General features: G+C 38.2%; 1 protein-coding gene across 10 annotated transcripts in view; it reads right to left on the bottom strand.

The window, feature by feature from the left end:
- mast4 (microtubule associated serine/threonine kinase family member 4) overlaps positions 1-14,608 on the bottom strand; it is a 100,582-nt gene that overhangs the window by 53,072 nt on the left and 32,902 nt on the right. Inside the window, exon 1 of one of the 10 annotated variants that reach the window (XM_085414405.1) lies at positions 11,555-11,663. The exons of 8 other annotated variants lie outside the window; for them this stretch is intronic. In XM_085414405.1, coding sequence (XP_085270531.1) covers positions 11,555-11,593 — 39 coding nt within the window. In that variant the 5' untranslated portion in view covers positions 11,594-11,663. Of the gene's footprint in view, positions 1-11,554; positions 11,664-14,608 lie in introns of those variants that run through there. One more of the 10 variants, XM_085414403.1, reaches the window with a different exon arrangement.

Genomic DNA, 14,608 nt, shown 5'->3' with positions numbered 1-14,608 from the left:
TGCACTTGGAAATTTCTATGTTCCATATTTGGAGTACTAAGGCAGCTTCACTGGAGTGAATGGTCCCCAAAATTGGGTGCTTTTTTTTTTTTCTTAAATCAGAAAGTAAGACCTATAATGTTACAATATTTTAGTTCTAGAGCAGTCAAGGAAAATGAAACCTTACTAAACTACATTTTTACAGCAACAAAATGTTTGCATTTTTTATGTGGAGCTGCAAATCCCCTGAATCAACGGCAACTGCTGACACCATCGGTAGAGAAAAAAACTGCAATTGAAGCTTCAAAAAAGAATATCAGGCTTGCTGCCCTCTTGCTTTGTTGACAAGTCACACCTAAACACCACCTTCAGTGCATTAACCTGTAATACAATCAGCTCCTACAAATATTCAGCTCCTTTAGAGAAATTAAATTGCATGTTTCAGGAAAATGCTCCAAAGGATTTCTTTCTCTAAAAGCTGCCAGGAACAAATAAGTAAAATACAGCAGGCTACAAATGAAGCCACTGCTGCTGCTATAACATCTGTTGTACGAGTACCACATGAACAGCCATGCAAGTCAAGGACCAACATGAGACAATGACAGACAATCCCAGTGTACAGATCATTATATCCCCCATAGAATTAATAGGACAGTTTGTTCACACACTCCTGCAAAGAACTCAGGTGTTTTATTGCCCTCAGAATAATTCTGTGTGCAGTTTCAGCTCTGATTGCCTCAAATCTTTCAGTGTAGTTTCAATGTTTAAAATTAGATAAATAACCAGGTTTGGCTGCATTTTGTTTTGGGGCTACAAATCCCAAAGATAGGATAATAAAATGTTTTATTGTCTAATAACAACAGCCTGATAAGAGCAGGTCCTTTGTCTCACACAGCGTAGGACATTGAGTTGATATGTATCGGCTGCTACAGTCAGCAGAAAAGATGCTAAGCCCCACTCTCCCTTTGCTATCAATTAGGGCTTAATGTCTGGTTTCCCCCGGTGCCTACTGAAGACCAAGGGCACAGTGTTTCCTTGAGAGACATGACCGACGCGAACACAACACTAATTACCAGGCAGTGAATGACTTACAGTGATGGAAAAGCCACCAATCATAGAACACCAAATCAATGTGTGAAGTCTGTAACATGAATGTATTCATTCATGCCTCAGGAACATATTTACATAGGTAAAAATAAATGTCTCATTTCTTCATGCTTTTGACACCTTTCTGAGTAAGCAAAGCTGTGCAGAGAAAGGGCTCCATTACTATCAACAAACGCTTTCAGATAGCACTGAATGCGGTTTTAATGAAACCATAGTGAGACGAGTTCTACCTCAAACCAATGTTCGGCTTTTGTCAAAATCACATTTTCTTGTATAAAAAAAAGCAGCGCTGATCTAACACGAACTGAGAATTGACATTGACACTCTTATTCCACAAAACAGGATCTTTAAAAAGCTTATGAAACTCTGAGCTTGCAGAAATATAGAAAGTTACAACTCTTAACATTTAATGAAATCACATCCGACTTTTTAGAATGTTTTTATTTCACATTTTTCAGCAATATGATTGTCTCAGTGCGTTAGAGAGACTGTATCAGTTAAGAGTCGTATTTAATGAAATAGCTCTTTAATAAAGTATTGCAAAGGCCTGCAATAGCTTGAGATCTGAAAGCAATGAATATGTGTAAAACACACTGGAAGGAGGATGATGTATAGACATGCATGGCTTATAATGGCAATGGACTGGTGCTAACTGATATACTGACCTAACACTGAAGAAATAGCTGAATAATGAAGTGAACAGAGCTCTACTTAATGCCAGATTCAAGCAAATGCAGAAAACACATCTTCATGGAACATATAAGCAATCAATCCAGGAATTTCTGAATATAAACTCAACAACGGCTAAATGGAGAACTCAAGCCTTGTATTATGAAGTGAGTTCAAAATATTGAAGATTTCTTTCAGTTATATCTGGATTCACTTACCCCAACATTGGTAAGCTTGATAAGTGGTCACACAAAGCTGGAATAAAGTTGCAGCTAAGAATTTCTTACTGAGAGATGAGGAGACAGTTGCTTTTGAAAAATATCTTTGACCCTGCTCCTGTCCAGACACAGAAGTCTGAGGGATCTCCCAGGAGTGGGGACACAATTTTGCAAACCAAGCAGGAACATATGTAGATCTCAAAGTGACAGATGGACAAAACCAAAGACAATATTAGTTATTTGTCATAAATTCCACTAGTATTGTTAATTCATAACATGGCAAAGCTCAGTACCTCTACTCATACTCAAGTTTCCTTGAATAGACTTAAATAACAAACCAGAATGTATGAGAAATGCTTTTGTCCTTTTTGTTATTTGGTGCCATTGGAGAGCGGGTTTTTATAGATTGTTACCATGGAAACTGGCTTTTAGTTAGCCTGTAGCCTGGCTAACTTTTAGGCCTAAGATAAATCGGTCTTTGTGTAAACCTGCACAACTTCAAACTCATTTTAAGGACAAAACCAACCAGTCTAAAAAAAAAAGGCAAATAGATTTTCTGTTCCCCCAGTTTCAATTGTGTTAGCTGTCATCGTGGAAATTCTTCACTTTTTTGCCCCACTTCATCATTGCACCAGTAGACCTCACCTCTTAGATTTCCCTTACAGATATTTCTCTGGGTGTGGTCAGAGTCACACAGGAGCCTGTCATTGTTAAAGTCATAACATGGAAGTCACACAAACCCCAGCCAGATCAGGTAGAATAAAAACAATGATTGACTGGCAGGAGACATTTGAACAAACAACCGCAAAAACCCTACATTTTACCATTTAGCAGTCTTACTTTTTATAAGTAATTTATGAGTAATTTCTAAAGTTAATTTTCAACTAAATTATTGAATGATTACTTTCATTACATGCATTTTAATTTATTTTTTAAAATTGTAAAATTTACATTTAAAAATTATTTTTAAATTTCCTTTCATAGCAAATAAGATCAGAGTGTAACGCCATGATGAAGTGGCAATCTAACAAATGAGCAATGAAAGTGGATCCTGTACATGTACTCAGCTGTTTATACAGTAACATATTTGGTACTGAAAGATAAAATTTGTGACACGATGAACCTAAAAGTTGGTTTTGTTCCACAGAGTGAATGTCATTGAATGCCTTCTAGCAACAACATTTCATATCTAAGACACCACATCAAAGTGGTGGTGATACTCTTGTAAAAAGGCCTATGTGTAATGCTTCATTAATAATTCCCCTTGATTTATTTTGGATTTTCCCTACACCTCAAGATCAAAAGTGTACTTATTTTAACTGTAGTTTTCTGCTGACTAGCAAGGAAATTCCCATTCTTGTATCAAGTCATAATGTCATCAAATCAAACCCTGAGTGGAATCGGGGGAAATGAAGCCTAGTCTCCTGAATACTTATCACATCTGGAGGCTGCTATAGCATGCCAGAATGATCACTCAGGATTGCTGCTCAGATCTAGACTACTTTAGAAAAAATACCAATACTGTTTCAGCTGCAGAAACTCTCAGCAAATTGCAGCTGTGGGCTACGAGTCATGTTGCTAGTGAGGAAGACATTCACTATGCTGACTTAAAGTTTACCATGTACTACGTAATAAATCCCACCATCATCTTGCTGGCTGCAACCACAGATAGCCAGCCGGCTGAGAAAATGGATGGATGAACGGGCGTTGTTTGCCAAGCCTAACACATGAGTCAAACAACAACAGGAAGGCATACAGAAGACAAAGTTCAGCAGCCCATTCAGTAATATAATCAGTTAGAAAAAGCAAGCTTTTAGTGTGGTTTTTTTTTTTTTTTAAGATAACTATTTACCAGTGGTACCATAGGAGTGACTCCTATGTGATAATTTTAAACTTCAGATTGTCTTCAAAATACTAAAAGACATAAGTTTCATACAGTTGGTTGAACAAAAGCAAGCTCCTGCTCCTGTTTTTCCCCCTCTTTTCAACATTTTTCAGACTGATAAAATGAGAGCTATGTTAAAAGTAATTATTAGATACAACCCCCTGTACATGTGTGCACACTCTTAAGCACTGCACAAAACTGAGGAAAGTTCACAGAAACAGAAAAAAAAAATACTTTGATCACCATGCGTTCAGTGGAACTGTTAATGGGCATGCTGCACAGGCTTTATAAGTCATGTTAAGTGGGGGAGAAATGTGATTTGAGGTTCATAACTAGTCCTCTTTTTAATCGAACACAAAGCACAATTTTGTTTGACGTTTGTTGGTCAAATTCTCTATAAAAATAAATAAAAATTAATGAACGGAGGATAGATTATTTGTTCACAGTTCAGTTGTTTTATTCATAACATACATGAAACAAAGAGTTGGTCTTCAGAGTGGCAAAAAAATCCTAATCAAAGGTTTTACTCAAAACTAAATTTTACCTTCATCATTGCAAAACGCTGCTTCAAAGTCAGAGACCTCAAGTGAATCTGGAGATCAGGAAAGATCAAAGAGCTCCAAACGTGGTGTAGGAAGGACTACATACAAGACCTTAAAGTGCATTCACCGCCCCTGACGAGCAAACAAAAGACGCTACGTTAAACAACGACATTAAATAATAAACTTGATGTTTGACCAAAGAAATGAAATCTGAGCAGCTGGCTTTACATCAGTAAAATCAGGTCTACAATCTCAGTAATAATTTCTACCATGACGCTTAGCTCACTCTGAAAGACATCGATTTCTGCGCCAGTAGGAGGAGATTCATAGTGAAGTGCATCTACTGTTAGAAAGCTTTGCTGATTAAATCTGTTGGCATCCTCGTAGTTTTGCTTGTAGCAGGATGTTAGGTGTCATAAATGCTTAACCCACTGCCTCATCCAATGCTGTAAGAATGAAACGCCTCATTACAAGACAGATACCCAGCTTAATGTTCTTTTAATTTGATGACCACCATTGTTTTGAGCAAGGAGTTCTTTTCAATCTGATAACAGTGAAACCTTAACACCAATTCATTAGGGACACCTGCTCAACTCCTCTTTAACATAGTATCTAATCAACCTATTACACTCAGCGCATTTAAGAAGTTGAAAGCAAGCATATTGCAGAAAGTGAGATAATCTACACAGAACAGAATCTACACAGTAATTACTCTGTCCAACAAATAATTGAACAACGTACTGCATTACTTTTAAGAAACATAACAAGTAATGTACTATTTTTTGTGTAACGTTCCTGTGTCTGTGAAATCGGTCCAAATATCCAAATCAGGGTTGGTGGAGGGACAACTTAAAGCTGTTTTACTGTACTGTACAATTAACATGTTCAGGCACTTCTCATTTAAAAAAAAAAAAAAAAAAAAAGCTAAAAGAAACACCTACAAATATGTGTTTAGTAAAAGTGACTTGCATATCAATCGAAAGTTTAGAATTTGTAGAAGTAAGTTTTATTTACCATATTTAAATATGTAAAATAACAAGTTGACCAATTTAGGAACAGAAAACGATCATTTAAAGCTGTCGCGGCTGTTTCAGTGAAAAACTGTGACAGAAATACAGGGTGGGCCGTTTATATGGATACACCGTAATAAAATGGGAATGGTTGGTGATATTAAAGTCCTGTTTGTGGCACATTAGTATATGTGAGGGGGCAAACTCCTCAAGATGGGTGGTGACCATGGTGGCCATTTAGAAGTCGGCCATCTTGGATACAACTTTTGTTTTTTTTCCCCAATAGGAAGAGGGCCATGTGACACACCAAACTTATTGGTAATGTCACAAGAAAAACAATGGTGTGCTTGGTTTCAACGTAACTTTATTCTTTCATGAGTTATTTACAAGTATTTTATTATGGTGTATCCATATAAATGGCCCACCCTGTATATTCAAAACAACACAGAGATCTGTGCGTGCTAATCTGCTAACAGTGCTTAATTTAAAACATAAAAGTTAAAGTTACTGATATAATAAGAACATTTCTTTGTTCACAAGTTTAATTGCTGCTGTCATTGTTACTGCCTTTCAGATTGTTTAAAAAGATGCCCAAAGTGTCCATGTCACATTTGTAACTGGGATTTGCATATAGCTCATTGCTCCCTTCAATATTTAAAGTGGAATGGTTTGTTGATGTTTGATAGGAGCAAACACAGATGATGGACGTGATGTACAAACTCAGACAAAAGACGGTATGAACAGCTGGAGATGAGAAAGGACTGGCAAGCAAAAATAACAAAAGACATGAGCTGAGTTTAAACAGTAGGTAGGCCTACTGTAAGGGCATTGGAAAAATGTAAAAGTAGAGGCTAATGCTACATGATATATATTAAAGCAAGAAATGAAAGGACTGAAAAATTGTTATAAACCACAAACCTTTAGAGAAATTGTGCCTTTCAGAACAAAAGTTTAAAAGATAAAGTTTTCAGGTCACCATGACAAAATTTCTCCCTGATAAATTACTGTACAGTATGTCTCCTAACTGCTCATTTGGAGTTATACTTCCTCAAATGCTATTTCTCAGTAATGATTTTATGTGGTTGTTCTTGTTTAAAGGGGAAAAAAAATTTCTTAATGTGACTTCATTCATAGCGAAACGCAAGTACTCTAGCACAAGGACACTTTAGCAGAGAAGCTGTTTGCGTCTTCTAGCAAAACATCATAAGAGCTTTCTCTTTGGCACTTCACTAAAGTACTTCTGCTTTTGAGAAATTAGCAAATAAAGGGAAAAAAATATTTCAGTGTTTACTGCTCTCATGGAGTATAATGTCTATCCATAGCTATGTTAATATAAAAAGGATTCATGGGTAAGCTTTAATGAAATGCACAAAATGTGAAAGCAAATGGACTTTCTGCTTCGGCACGGTCATAATTTGTTGGCCAGGCTGCATCTCACCAGCTGGCTCACACCACTTCACACAAACGTCTCTTTGGAGGCACACAATGTCACTGCATTTCTACTGGGCCCTTTTATTATGAGGTGGTGTTAGATGGATGTCAGAAGTACAGTAAAACTCATAATGCAATGCCAGAGCTTCTGAAAGAATGATCCTAATCAAGATGAAGGGCAAGTGTGGCTGCTATAGACATCAATAAAATCAAGAGAATTCCAGCAAATTTTATGTAAGGCAAGAAACATGGCAGCTATATAGACATGGAAACTACCAGGAGAGCTATGGACAGGTAACACAATACAGACACACGCCTCACTTCTGAAAGCTGCACACAGACACACCCCTCACTTCTAAAAGCTGCACACAGACACACCCCTCACTTCTAAAAGCTGCACACAGACACACCCCTCACTTCTAAAAGCTGTGCAATGACACACCCCTCACTTCTACAACCTGCGTAATGACACCACCCCTCACTTCTACAAGCTGCGCACAGACACACCCCTCACTTCTACAAGCTGCGCACAGACACACCCCTCACTTCTACAAGCTGCGCACAGACACACCCCTCACTTCTACAAGCTGCGCACAGACACACCCCTCACTTCTACAAGCTGCGCACAGACACACCCCTCACTTCTACAAGCTGCGCACAGACACACCCCTCACTTTGCAGTCCGGTGAATTGGTTTGGCAGTGTGAGCAGTTGTTGGTAGATGTAAAGCCCATCTTGAACATCCGATGACCTGTATAGTGCACTCTATGTAGTATTTTATATTGAATTAATTAAGGACTGGGATTTCTAATTAAATGAAAGGTTTTTAAGCAAATCTGAGACCAGAAGTTTAGGTCTAAGTTAACTGATAAATTCGCTTCCCATTTTGCAATAGGAAGTGATATTGATTCCTCTGTTTTAGAAAGCATTCTGTATATTTTGGAAAGTAATTTTGGGGTTTTAAGAGTAAGAAATTGAACCACACTTGTTTGTAGTGTTTGTAGTTCAACTTGACCCGGTTTAAATCTTTTTTATTATTATTGTTCCAGATAGGTGTACGTTTGCATGGGATTAATAAAGACTCCGTCAATTTTAGAAACTCCCACCATGCTGTCAGAGAAGAGCTGATGTTGATGCTTTTAAAGCATTCATGTCGTTGGATGTTTGAGCTGATAAATGGTAGGTCTGAGATCTCTAGATTATTGCAAAGTGCTTGTTCTACATCTAGCCAAGGTTCATCTAAGAGGGTATGTTTTAGCCATCCTGAGATAAACTGAAGCCTGTTGGCTAAGAAGTAGTGCTGAAAGTTAGGTAGTTCTAATCCTCCTCTATCCTTGGTCTTTTGTAGTGTTTTTAAGCTTATACGTGGGGGTTTATTTTTCCAAAGGAATTTGGACATGAATGAATCTAGAGATCCGAACCAATCTTGTGGCGGTTTAGTTGGGATCATTGAGAATAAATAACTTATTTTTGGTAAGACCATCATTTTTATAGCGGCAACCCTTCCCATGAGTGATATGGGTAGACATTTCCATCTAGCCAGATCATCTTCTACCTTCTTTAAAAGTGGGATATGGTTTAATTTAGTTAGATCTGCAAGCTTGGGAGAAACATTAATACCTAAATATTTTATATTTCCCGATTGCAGTGGTGTAGAAGAGGAATTATGGAGGGAGCAATTAATCGGTAGGACTGTAGATTTTGACCAGTTAATTGAGTAATGTGATATTCTTGCAAAAGAGTTTATCAATTCAATCACCCCAGAGATATTGGTTTGTGAGTTTTGGAGAAAGAGTAACACATCATCCGCATAAAGGCTGATTTTATGTTCCACGTTCTTGCATTTTATGCCCTTAATTACTGAATTCTGTCTAATTGCTGCTGCTAGTGGTTCAATAAAAATTGCAAAGAATGAAGGGCAGAGTGGGCATCCCTGCCTGGTGCCCCTCAGGAGACAGAAGCTGGAGGATGTCTGGTCATTTGTTTTGACAGAAGCTGTTGGGGAATTGTATAATATTTTTAACCAGTTAATGAAAGAGGATCCAAAACCAAATTTGTGTAAAGTTGCAAATAGAAATTTCCAGTTAACTCTGTCAAATGCTTTTTCTGCATCTAAAGAAAATATTGTAGTTTTAAGGTTTTTACTGTATGAGTAGTCTATCAAATTAAGTAATCTGTATTTGTTGATGAGTGCCTACCTTTTATGAAACCAGTTTGTTCAGGATGAATTAAGAGGGGGATTATTTTCTCTAATCTCTTTGAGATTGAGCTTTGCAGATTATTTTAAGGTCTACATTTAAAAGGGATACTGGACAAATAGTACCTTCTCAAAGAGCATGGTTACCTCTGCTCTTTGAGACTAGGTCTGAGAAATAGGCAGCCCTCACATCTCGAACTGAAAAAGAAACTAAAGAGAAACTAAAAGTCCTTTAAATGAAGGAGATGAACATTTAAACAAGTTTTCCTCCACAAACGCTCAACTTTACGGCTGGAACGCTTTAAACGGCGAATGCTGTCATTTATCCTGGGGGACAACTGAGACACAAGCTAGTCTGGTTTTCACAGAACAAAAATTATCTAAGATAGAAAGACAATGATTATTAAAAAGATTTGTTAATAAATCTAACTGTTATAGGAAAGTAAAACTAAATTAAAAACATCAGAAAATTTAGCAGCAGTAGAGGAATTTAAGGTGCGAGAGCTAATCACATGTCAGCTAAACAGAAGAGAGACAGATGGAAAGACGAGTTAAAAAGAATACAACAATGGTCCGAAATAAAAGTGTCCTCGGAACAATCAATGGTTAATCCGAAGGTAAAAACAAGGTCCACTGTGTGTCCTTTGGTGTGTGTGGGGCCAGAAACATGCTGTGTAAAATAAAAAGAATCATTAAATTCAGAATTATTAATTTTTTTAAATTACATTTTTAATAAATTCAAACTACTGAAAACAGAATTAGCAAGATCTGGCCAACTCTGAACCTCTGAAGTCCTGTTTTTACACTCAACAATCAAGGAATGATGTCATCCCTTCCTTGTCTGGGAATGAATGGGGAAACTGCAGCGCGGACAAACTTCCGTGTTTCCTTTTGAATGTGAAAGATAGAGTGCCACCGCAGCCTAACCCACAGTCCACTGTGTTTGGTGTAGCTGGTGCATGTGAGGGAACATAAAGAAGGCTTGTGTGGAAGAAGGGGGGAGGTGGTAGGGGTTTGCCACAAAGGAACAGAGAGATTAGGGCAACTGTGCACAAAATTACTGTTGGGAAGCTTTTTGAAAAATTAAACAAAGTATTATTGGTTTCTCCACAGAAACTCATTAAGACCTTGAAAATTTTTTCGTTTAAATTAAACATCAGTATTTCTGCTGTCTAACTTTCAAAAAGATCCATAATCACTGAGCAACACATTGACACCAATTTTGTGAGTATAAAAGTCAAATCTTAGAGATTCTTTCTTAAGGCTTCCTCAAAAGCTAAATAAATTAAATTTTTTAAGGAGGAAAAATTGCAAAATATTCTCAGTATGTTTTTTTTATGTCACATTATGAAAGCAGTTTTACTGGTTAAATTCATCAGCCATGGAACAGCATAATTACCATGGATTACACAGAGTTTGTAAATCAAAACACATGTACAAGTTTTAAAAAAGCAGTTTTCTTTTTTAATGTTTCCCAATTACTCTGTACCTGACTCTAGCTACAGTAAGCAAAATTATAAATTAAGCCTAATTAAAGATAAAAAATATAGCAGCTGCTGCAGTGTTTGTGGGGTTGGTGGAAGAAAATGAACAAAGCTTAAAAGGTCTTTGATTAAAAATGATATGACATATGCTATAAAACACACATGCATCCCCTATGTCTTTACTTTTTCATTTTTATCTTATGGTATTGCAGTGTTGGCAAACATAATTTACTAAAATACATCATTTGTTTTGACTATTGTCCTGATCTCTGCTCACACCTCAATCATGATTTCTGACAACAAGGAAAAAGCCTCAATATGAGCTCGATTATCATAGAAAGTCAATAATAGAATAGAATAGAATACTTTTATTTGTCAATTTCTTCAAATGTACTTGCCATACAAAGGAATTGAAATTACGTTTCACACTGTCCCATGCGTAGACATTGACAACAATAAGGTGCAGATGCACAACAAAAACAGCCCTAACAATAAAGTAATAAATAGTAATATAATAATATAAATAGTGCTAAAATAAATACTAAAAATATATATATATATATATAGCAGCAGGTGTGTGCAATTGCAATGCAATAATCCACAAGAAACCCCCTCTCAAAACATACAGTAATCAATCTTTCACCAAGTACATGTAGCTCTTGTTTCCCCTTTCAAACAGCTAACACAAATAAAATGTGAAAATGAATTGATTTGTTGTTTAAGAAGTAACACAGCTTGGATGAAAACACAGCCACGTGAACCATTATTTACAAATCTTTACAGAGAAAAAAAGACACAAGGATTACCAACTGCTATGGTGAATTATGTGCAGACAGTCCTGCCAAGAGATTCTCTCACACACAAGCATGCATCAATATGCCAAGTGTTAAAGCAGAAAGGTCTCAAAGTCCTGAATGTGCTCTGTTAAAAGAGCAACCAATGCAGAAGCCTCACAAACAACATGCAGATCCAGGGAAAAAGTCCCAACAGACACAGCAGCACATGTAGGCATAGCTTGATTTGCTTTCCTACCTGTAGCCCCCGTCTCCTCAGAATGCTGGGCTCGTCCATGGTACAGAGCCCCGACTTATCATACCTCCTTACCGGTGCACAGCCATGCTGCACTGACTCGCCTCCCTGCACCCTCCCTCCCTCAGGCTAAATCTGATCTTAGCAGCTGCTAAACACTTCCATCAGAACTTATCTGATTGGAGGGGGGCAGTCAGCTGACACCTCCCCTTGTTCCTCAGCTCTCCAACTTCAGGAGTGAAGGAGAGAGACAGAGCAAGAAAATGGGAGAGAAAGAAAGAGAGGGAGAGAGAGCGTGAGGGGAGAGTCAGAGAGAAGATGGGCAGTTCTAATTTAGCGTAGCGACTGGTGGGAGTGAATGGGAGGTATGGTGGGTGCCGGGGGCATATGGGAGCCCCAAGACTCATTTCTCTGAGCAGCCATGCTTTTTGGGCACCCTAGATGACCATGAAAATGAGAGGATATCCTTTCCAGCATTGTTCTGCTCCAAACTCAACAATGAATCTGGCATCCTGGCTGCAGTATGTAGGACTAACTGTCCTCACTTATTGCAGTCAGTGATTACTCACCTGAAGGTTAGGCCATTGACCAAAAAACAAACATGATAGCTGACACTGCAGCTGGTGTGAAAGAAAAGGAGAGGGCTACAGAAAAGCAATGCATCAAGGGAGGGGAAAGAGAGGGGGGGGGAAAAAAAGAAAAAAAAAAGGGAAAATTACAACCAGCCTCATTGTAAAGTATACTGTTGCTGCACTACACCATTTTAAACTAGATGTGAAAATGTTACAAATGCAAAAATGCAAGCCAATTCGCACGCATGCAATGCATTCTTCATTCTAAAGAACCCAATACAGAAATCAGCCAGCACAACCTGCTACATATATCCAGTGTCAATTTCCAGCAATTTCATGCACTGGTACAGCTCCAAAGAAATGAGTTTTGAGGCAGTCGGTAAGTGATCACAGATCTTCACACTCACTAACTCCATGTCTCCACGCCATCCTGAATTATTAGCATTTGTAAAATAAGTTGTTTCCATGTACCACGCTGCCAATTTGATCTTGCAATTTTGCATTCTGTTTCAGTCTGTGTTTTTCGTGGCCCCCCTCCTCTTTATCACCCTCTCTCACTCATTTCCATTCACTGTGGTACTGCTCTGTGAATATTAAGTGGGCCCCTTCCATTCTCCTCATCTCCAGCCAAGCTCAAAAGATTCATCTTAGAGACTAACGCCTGGAATGATGGCTACCACAGCTGGTGGAGAAGGTGCAAGGGATTGTCGCACAGGTGACCACTACATCAACTTTTTCTCATCTTGAAACCTGTACAACAGAAAGCTGATGAACTGGTGCAGGGGCTGGGGGGCAGCAGTCATTTGTATTACTGTGCTGATAAGGAAGAGACCAAAAAGTCCAGGTCTGTGCTCGGGTAATCAGGTTGTTTTTGAATAAACCCCATAATAGCTCAGAGGACAAGGATTACAGTAGTCAACTTTTTCAGCTTGAACAATGGCCTCCAGATTACCTGCGGGAATTAAAGAATCCTGTTATGTCTCAAGCCGCTGCTCAGTCTGTGACTGCTTGAAGGAACAATTAAGAAAATTCCACATTGGGCTCACAATGAAGATGAAGGGCAGCAGAAACACAAGGGAGGGGTCATTTGTCTTATGTAGTGCACAAAGCCCAGATTTTTCTATCGTACACAGCCACTGAAACAACCTCAGCAGCTATGAATGTCAAAACAATTAAGCAACACCCAATGACAACACCTGACAGACAATTAGCAAATATTTTGATTAGAGCAGGGCGATATGACTAAAAATATTTATCACGATATACATTCGAAAATTTGCGATAACAATATAACTGACAATATAATTGACACTAGAGAAAATACTTTACAACTCCACAACTTTATTAGTGCAAAAAACCCCCCAAAAATCGATATATTTTCACTTACACAAGCAGCTTTTTTAAGTGCATTAAAGTTATATAAAAAATTAACAGTGCAAATGCAAATTCCTTGCTGACAGTTTACCCAAAAGGCATTTCCAGTGGAAACCGGCCAACATATCCTCAGCATAACCATGTAGAATATCCACAAAACTTAAAGAGGTTATACACACACAATATTATGTTGAAGCACAGTACGTATGACTCCGCCAGGCTCCTGCCTACGATAGCCGTAATGCTCCGACAACCCATCAAGCGGTGCGACAGATTTTCGAGCGCTGTGTACATAAGATCGCTTCGAGGTCAGTAAACACAACCAGAATTCATACATAAGGCACACGGGGGTATAAGGCACACTGTAGATTTTCAGAAAAATCAAAGCATTGATTTTAAGTGTGCCGTATTTTCCAAAAAACACGGTAATAACGACGGCCCGCTAGCATGCGCTACCAAAAATATAGCTTTGTTGTATATCTGAGGGATGAAAGCCAAACCAGTTCCACACCACTGAAGCTGCAGCATTTTTACAAACCAATTCTGGTTCATCCGTTTCATTCAACAATCCGCTTTCCCTCTTCTCATTCTGCGTCACCACCATGTGCATATGTAAACAAAGGCACTGCGCACGCGCGTTTTACCCATATTCTATCGCGATATTTCATTTTCTTATCGTTGCCCAACATTACACCGGTATTACCGTGAACGGTATGATATAGCCCAGCCCTAATTTTGATAAATACAAGGAGCAACTCTCATCTTTAATTTATCTTCACAAGCACATTTACACTGCTTTCCATCATACTGGATGTTAAACTTGTTGCTTAGCATATTTTTCTGTCCAAGCAACAAGTATTACATAGTACACCAGAATTAAGTGGCCAATAATGTTCCATTAAAAGACAACCACGTTGTCTCTAAACGCTGCTCTCAAAAGCAACTCTTAGTTTTAAAGGTAATCTCATGTAAAAGTTGACATAATGGGTCACCTGTCTGAAATTCCCTTGCACCTTCTCCAGCTGTGACAGCTGTCTTGTGCACCTCTGCACCACTTTTTGTGCTTCTGCTTTTTTCAGTTCCCTCTGTGAGCCCTTTTTTCTCTTCTTTA

This window comes from Rhamphochromis longiceps, linkage group LG7 (genome assembly GCF_057381845.1).
Source record: "Rhamphochromis longiceps isolate RC_006_pf linkage group LG7, R_longiceps_female_GT1.1, whole genome shotgun sequence".
NCBI lineage: Eukaryota > Metazoa > Chordata > Actinopteri > Cichliformes > Cichlidae > Rhamphochromis > Rhamphochromis longiceps.
This window is presented reverse-complemented; position numbering and strand designations above follow the sequence as displayed.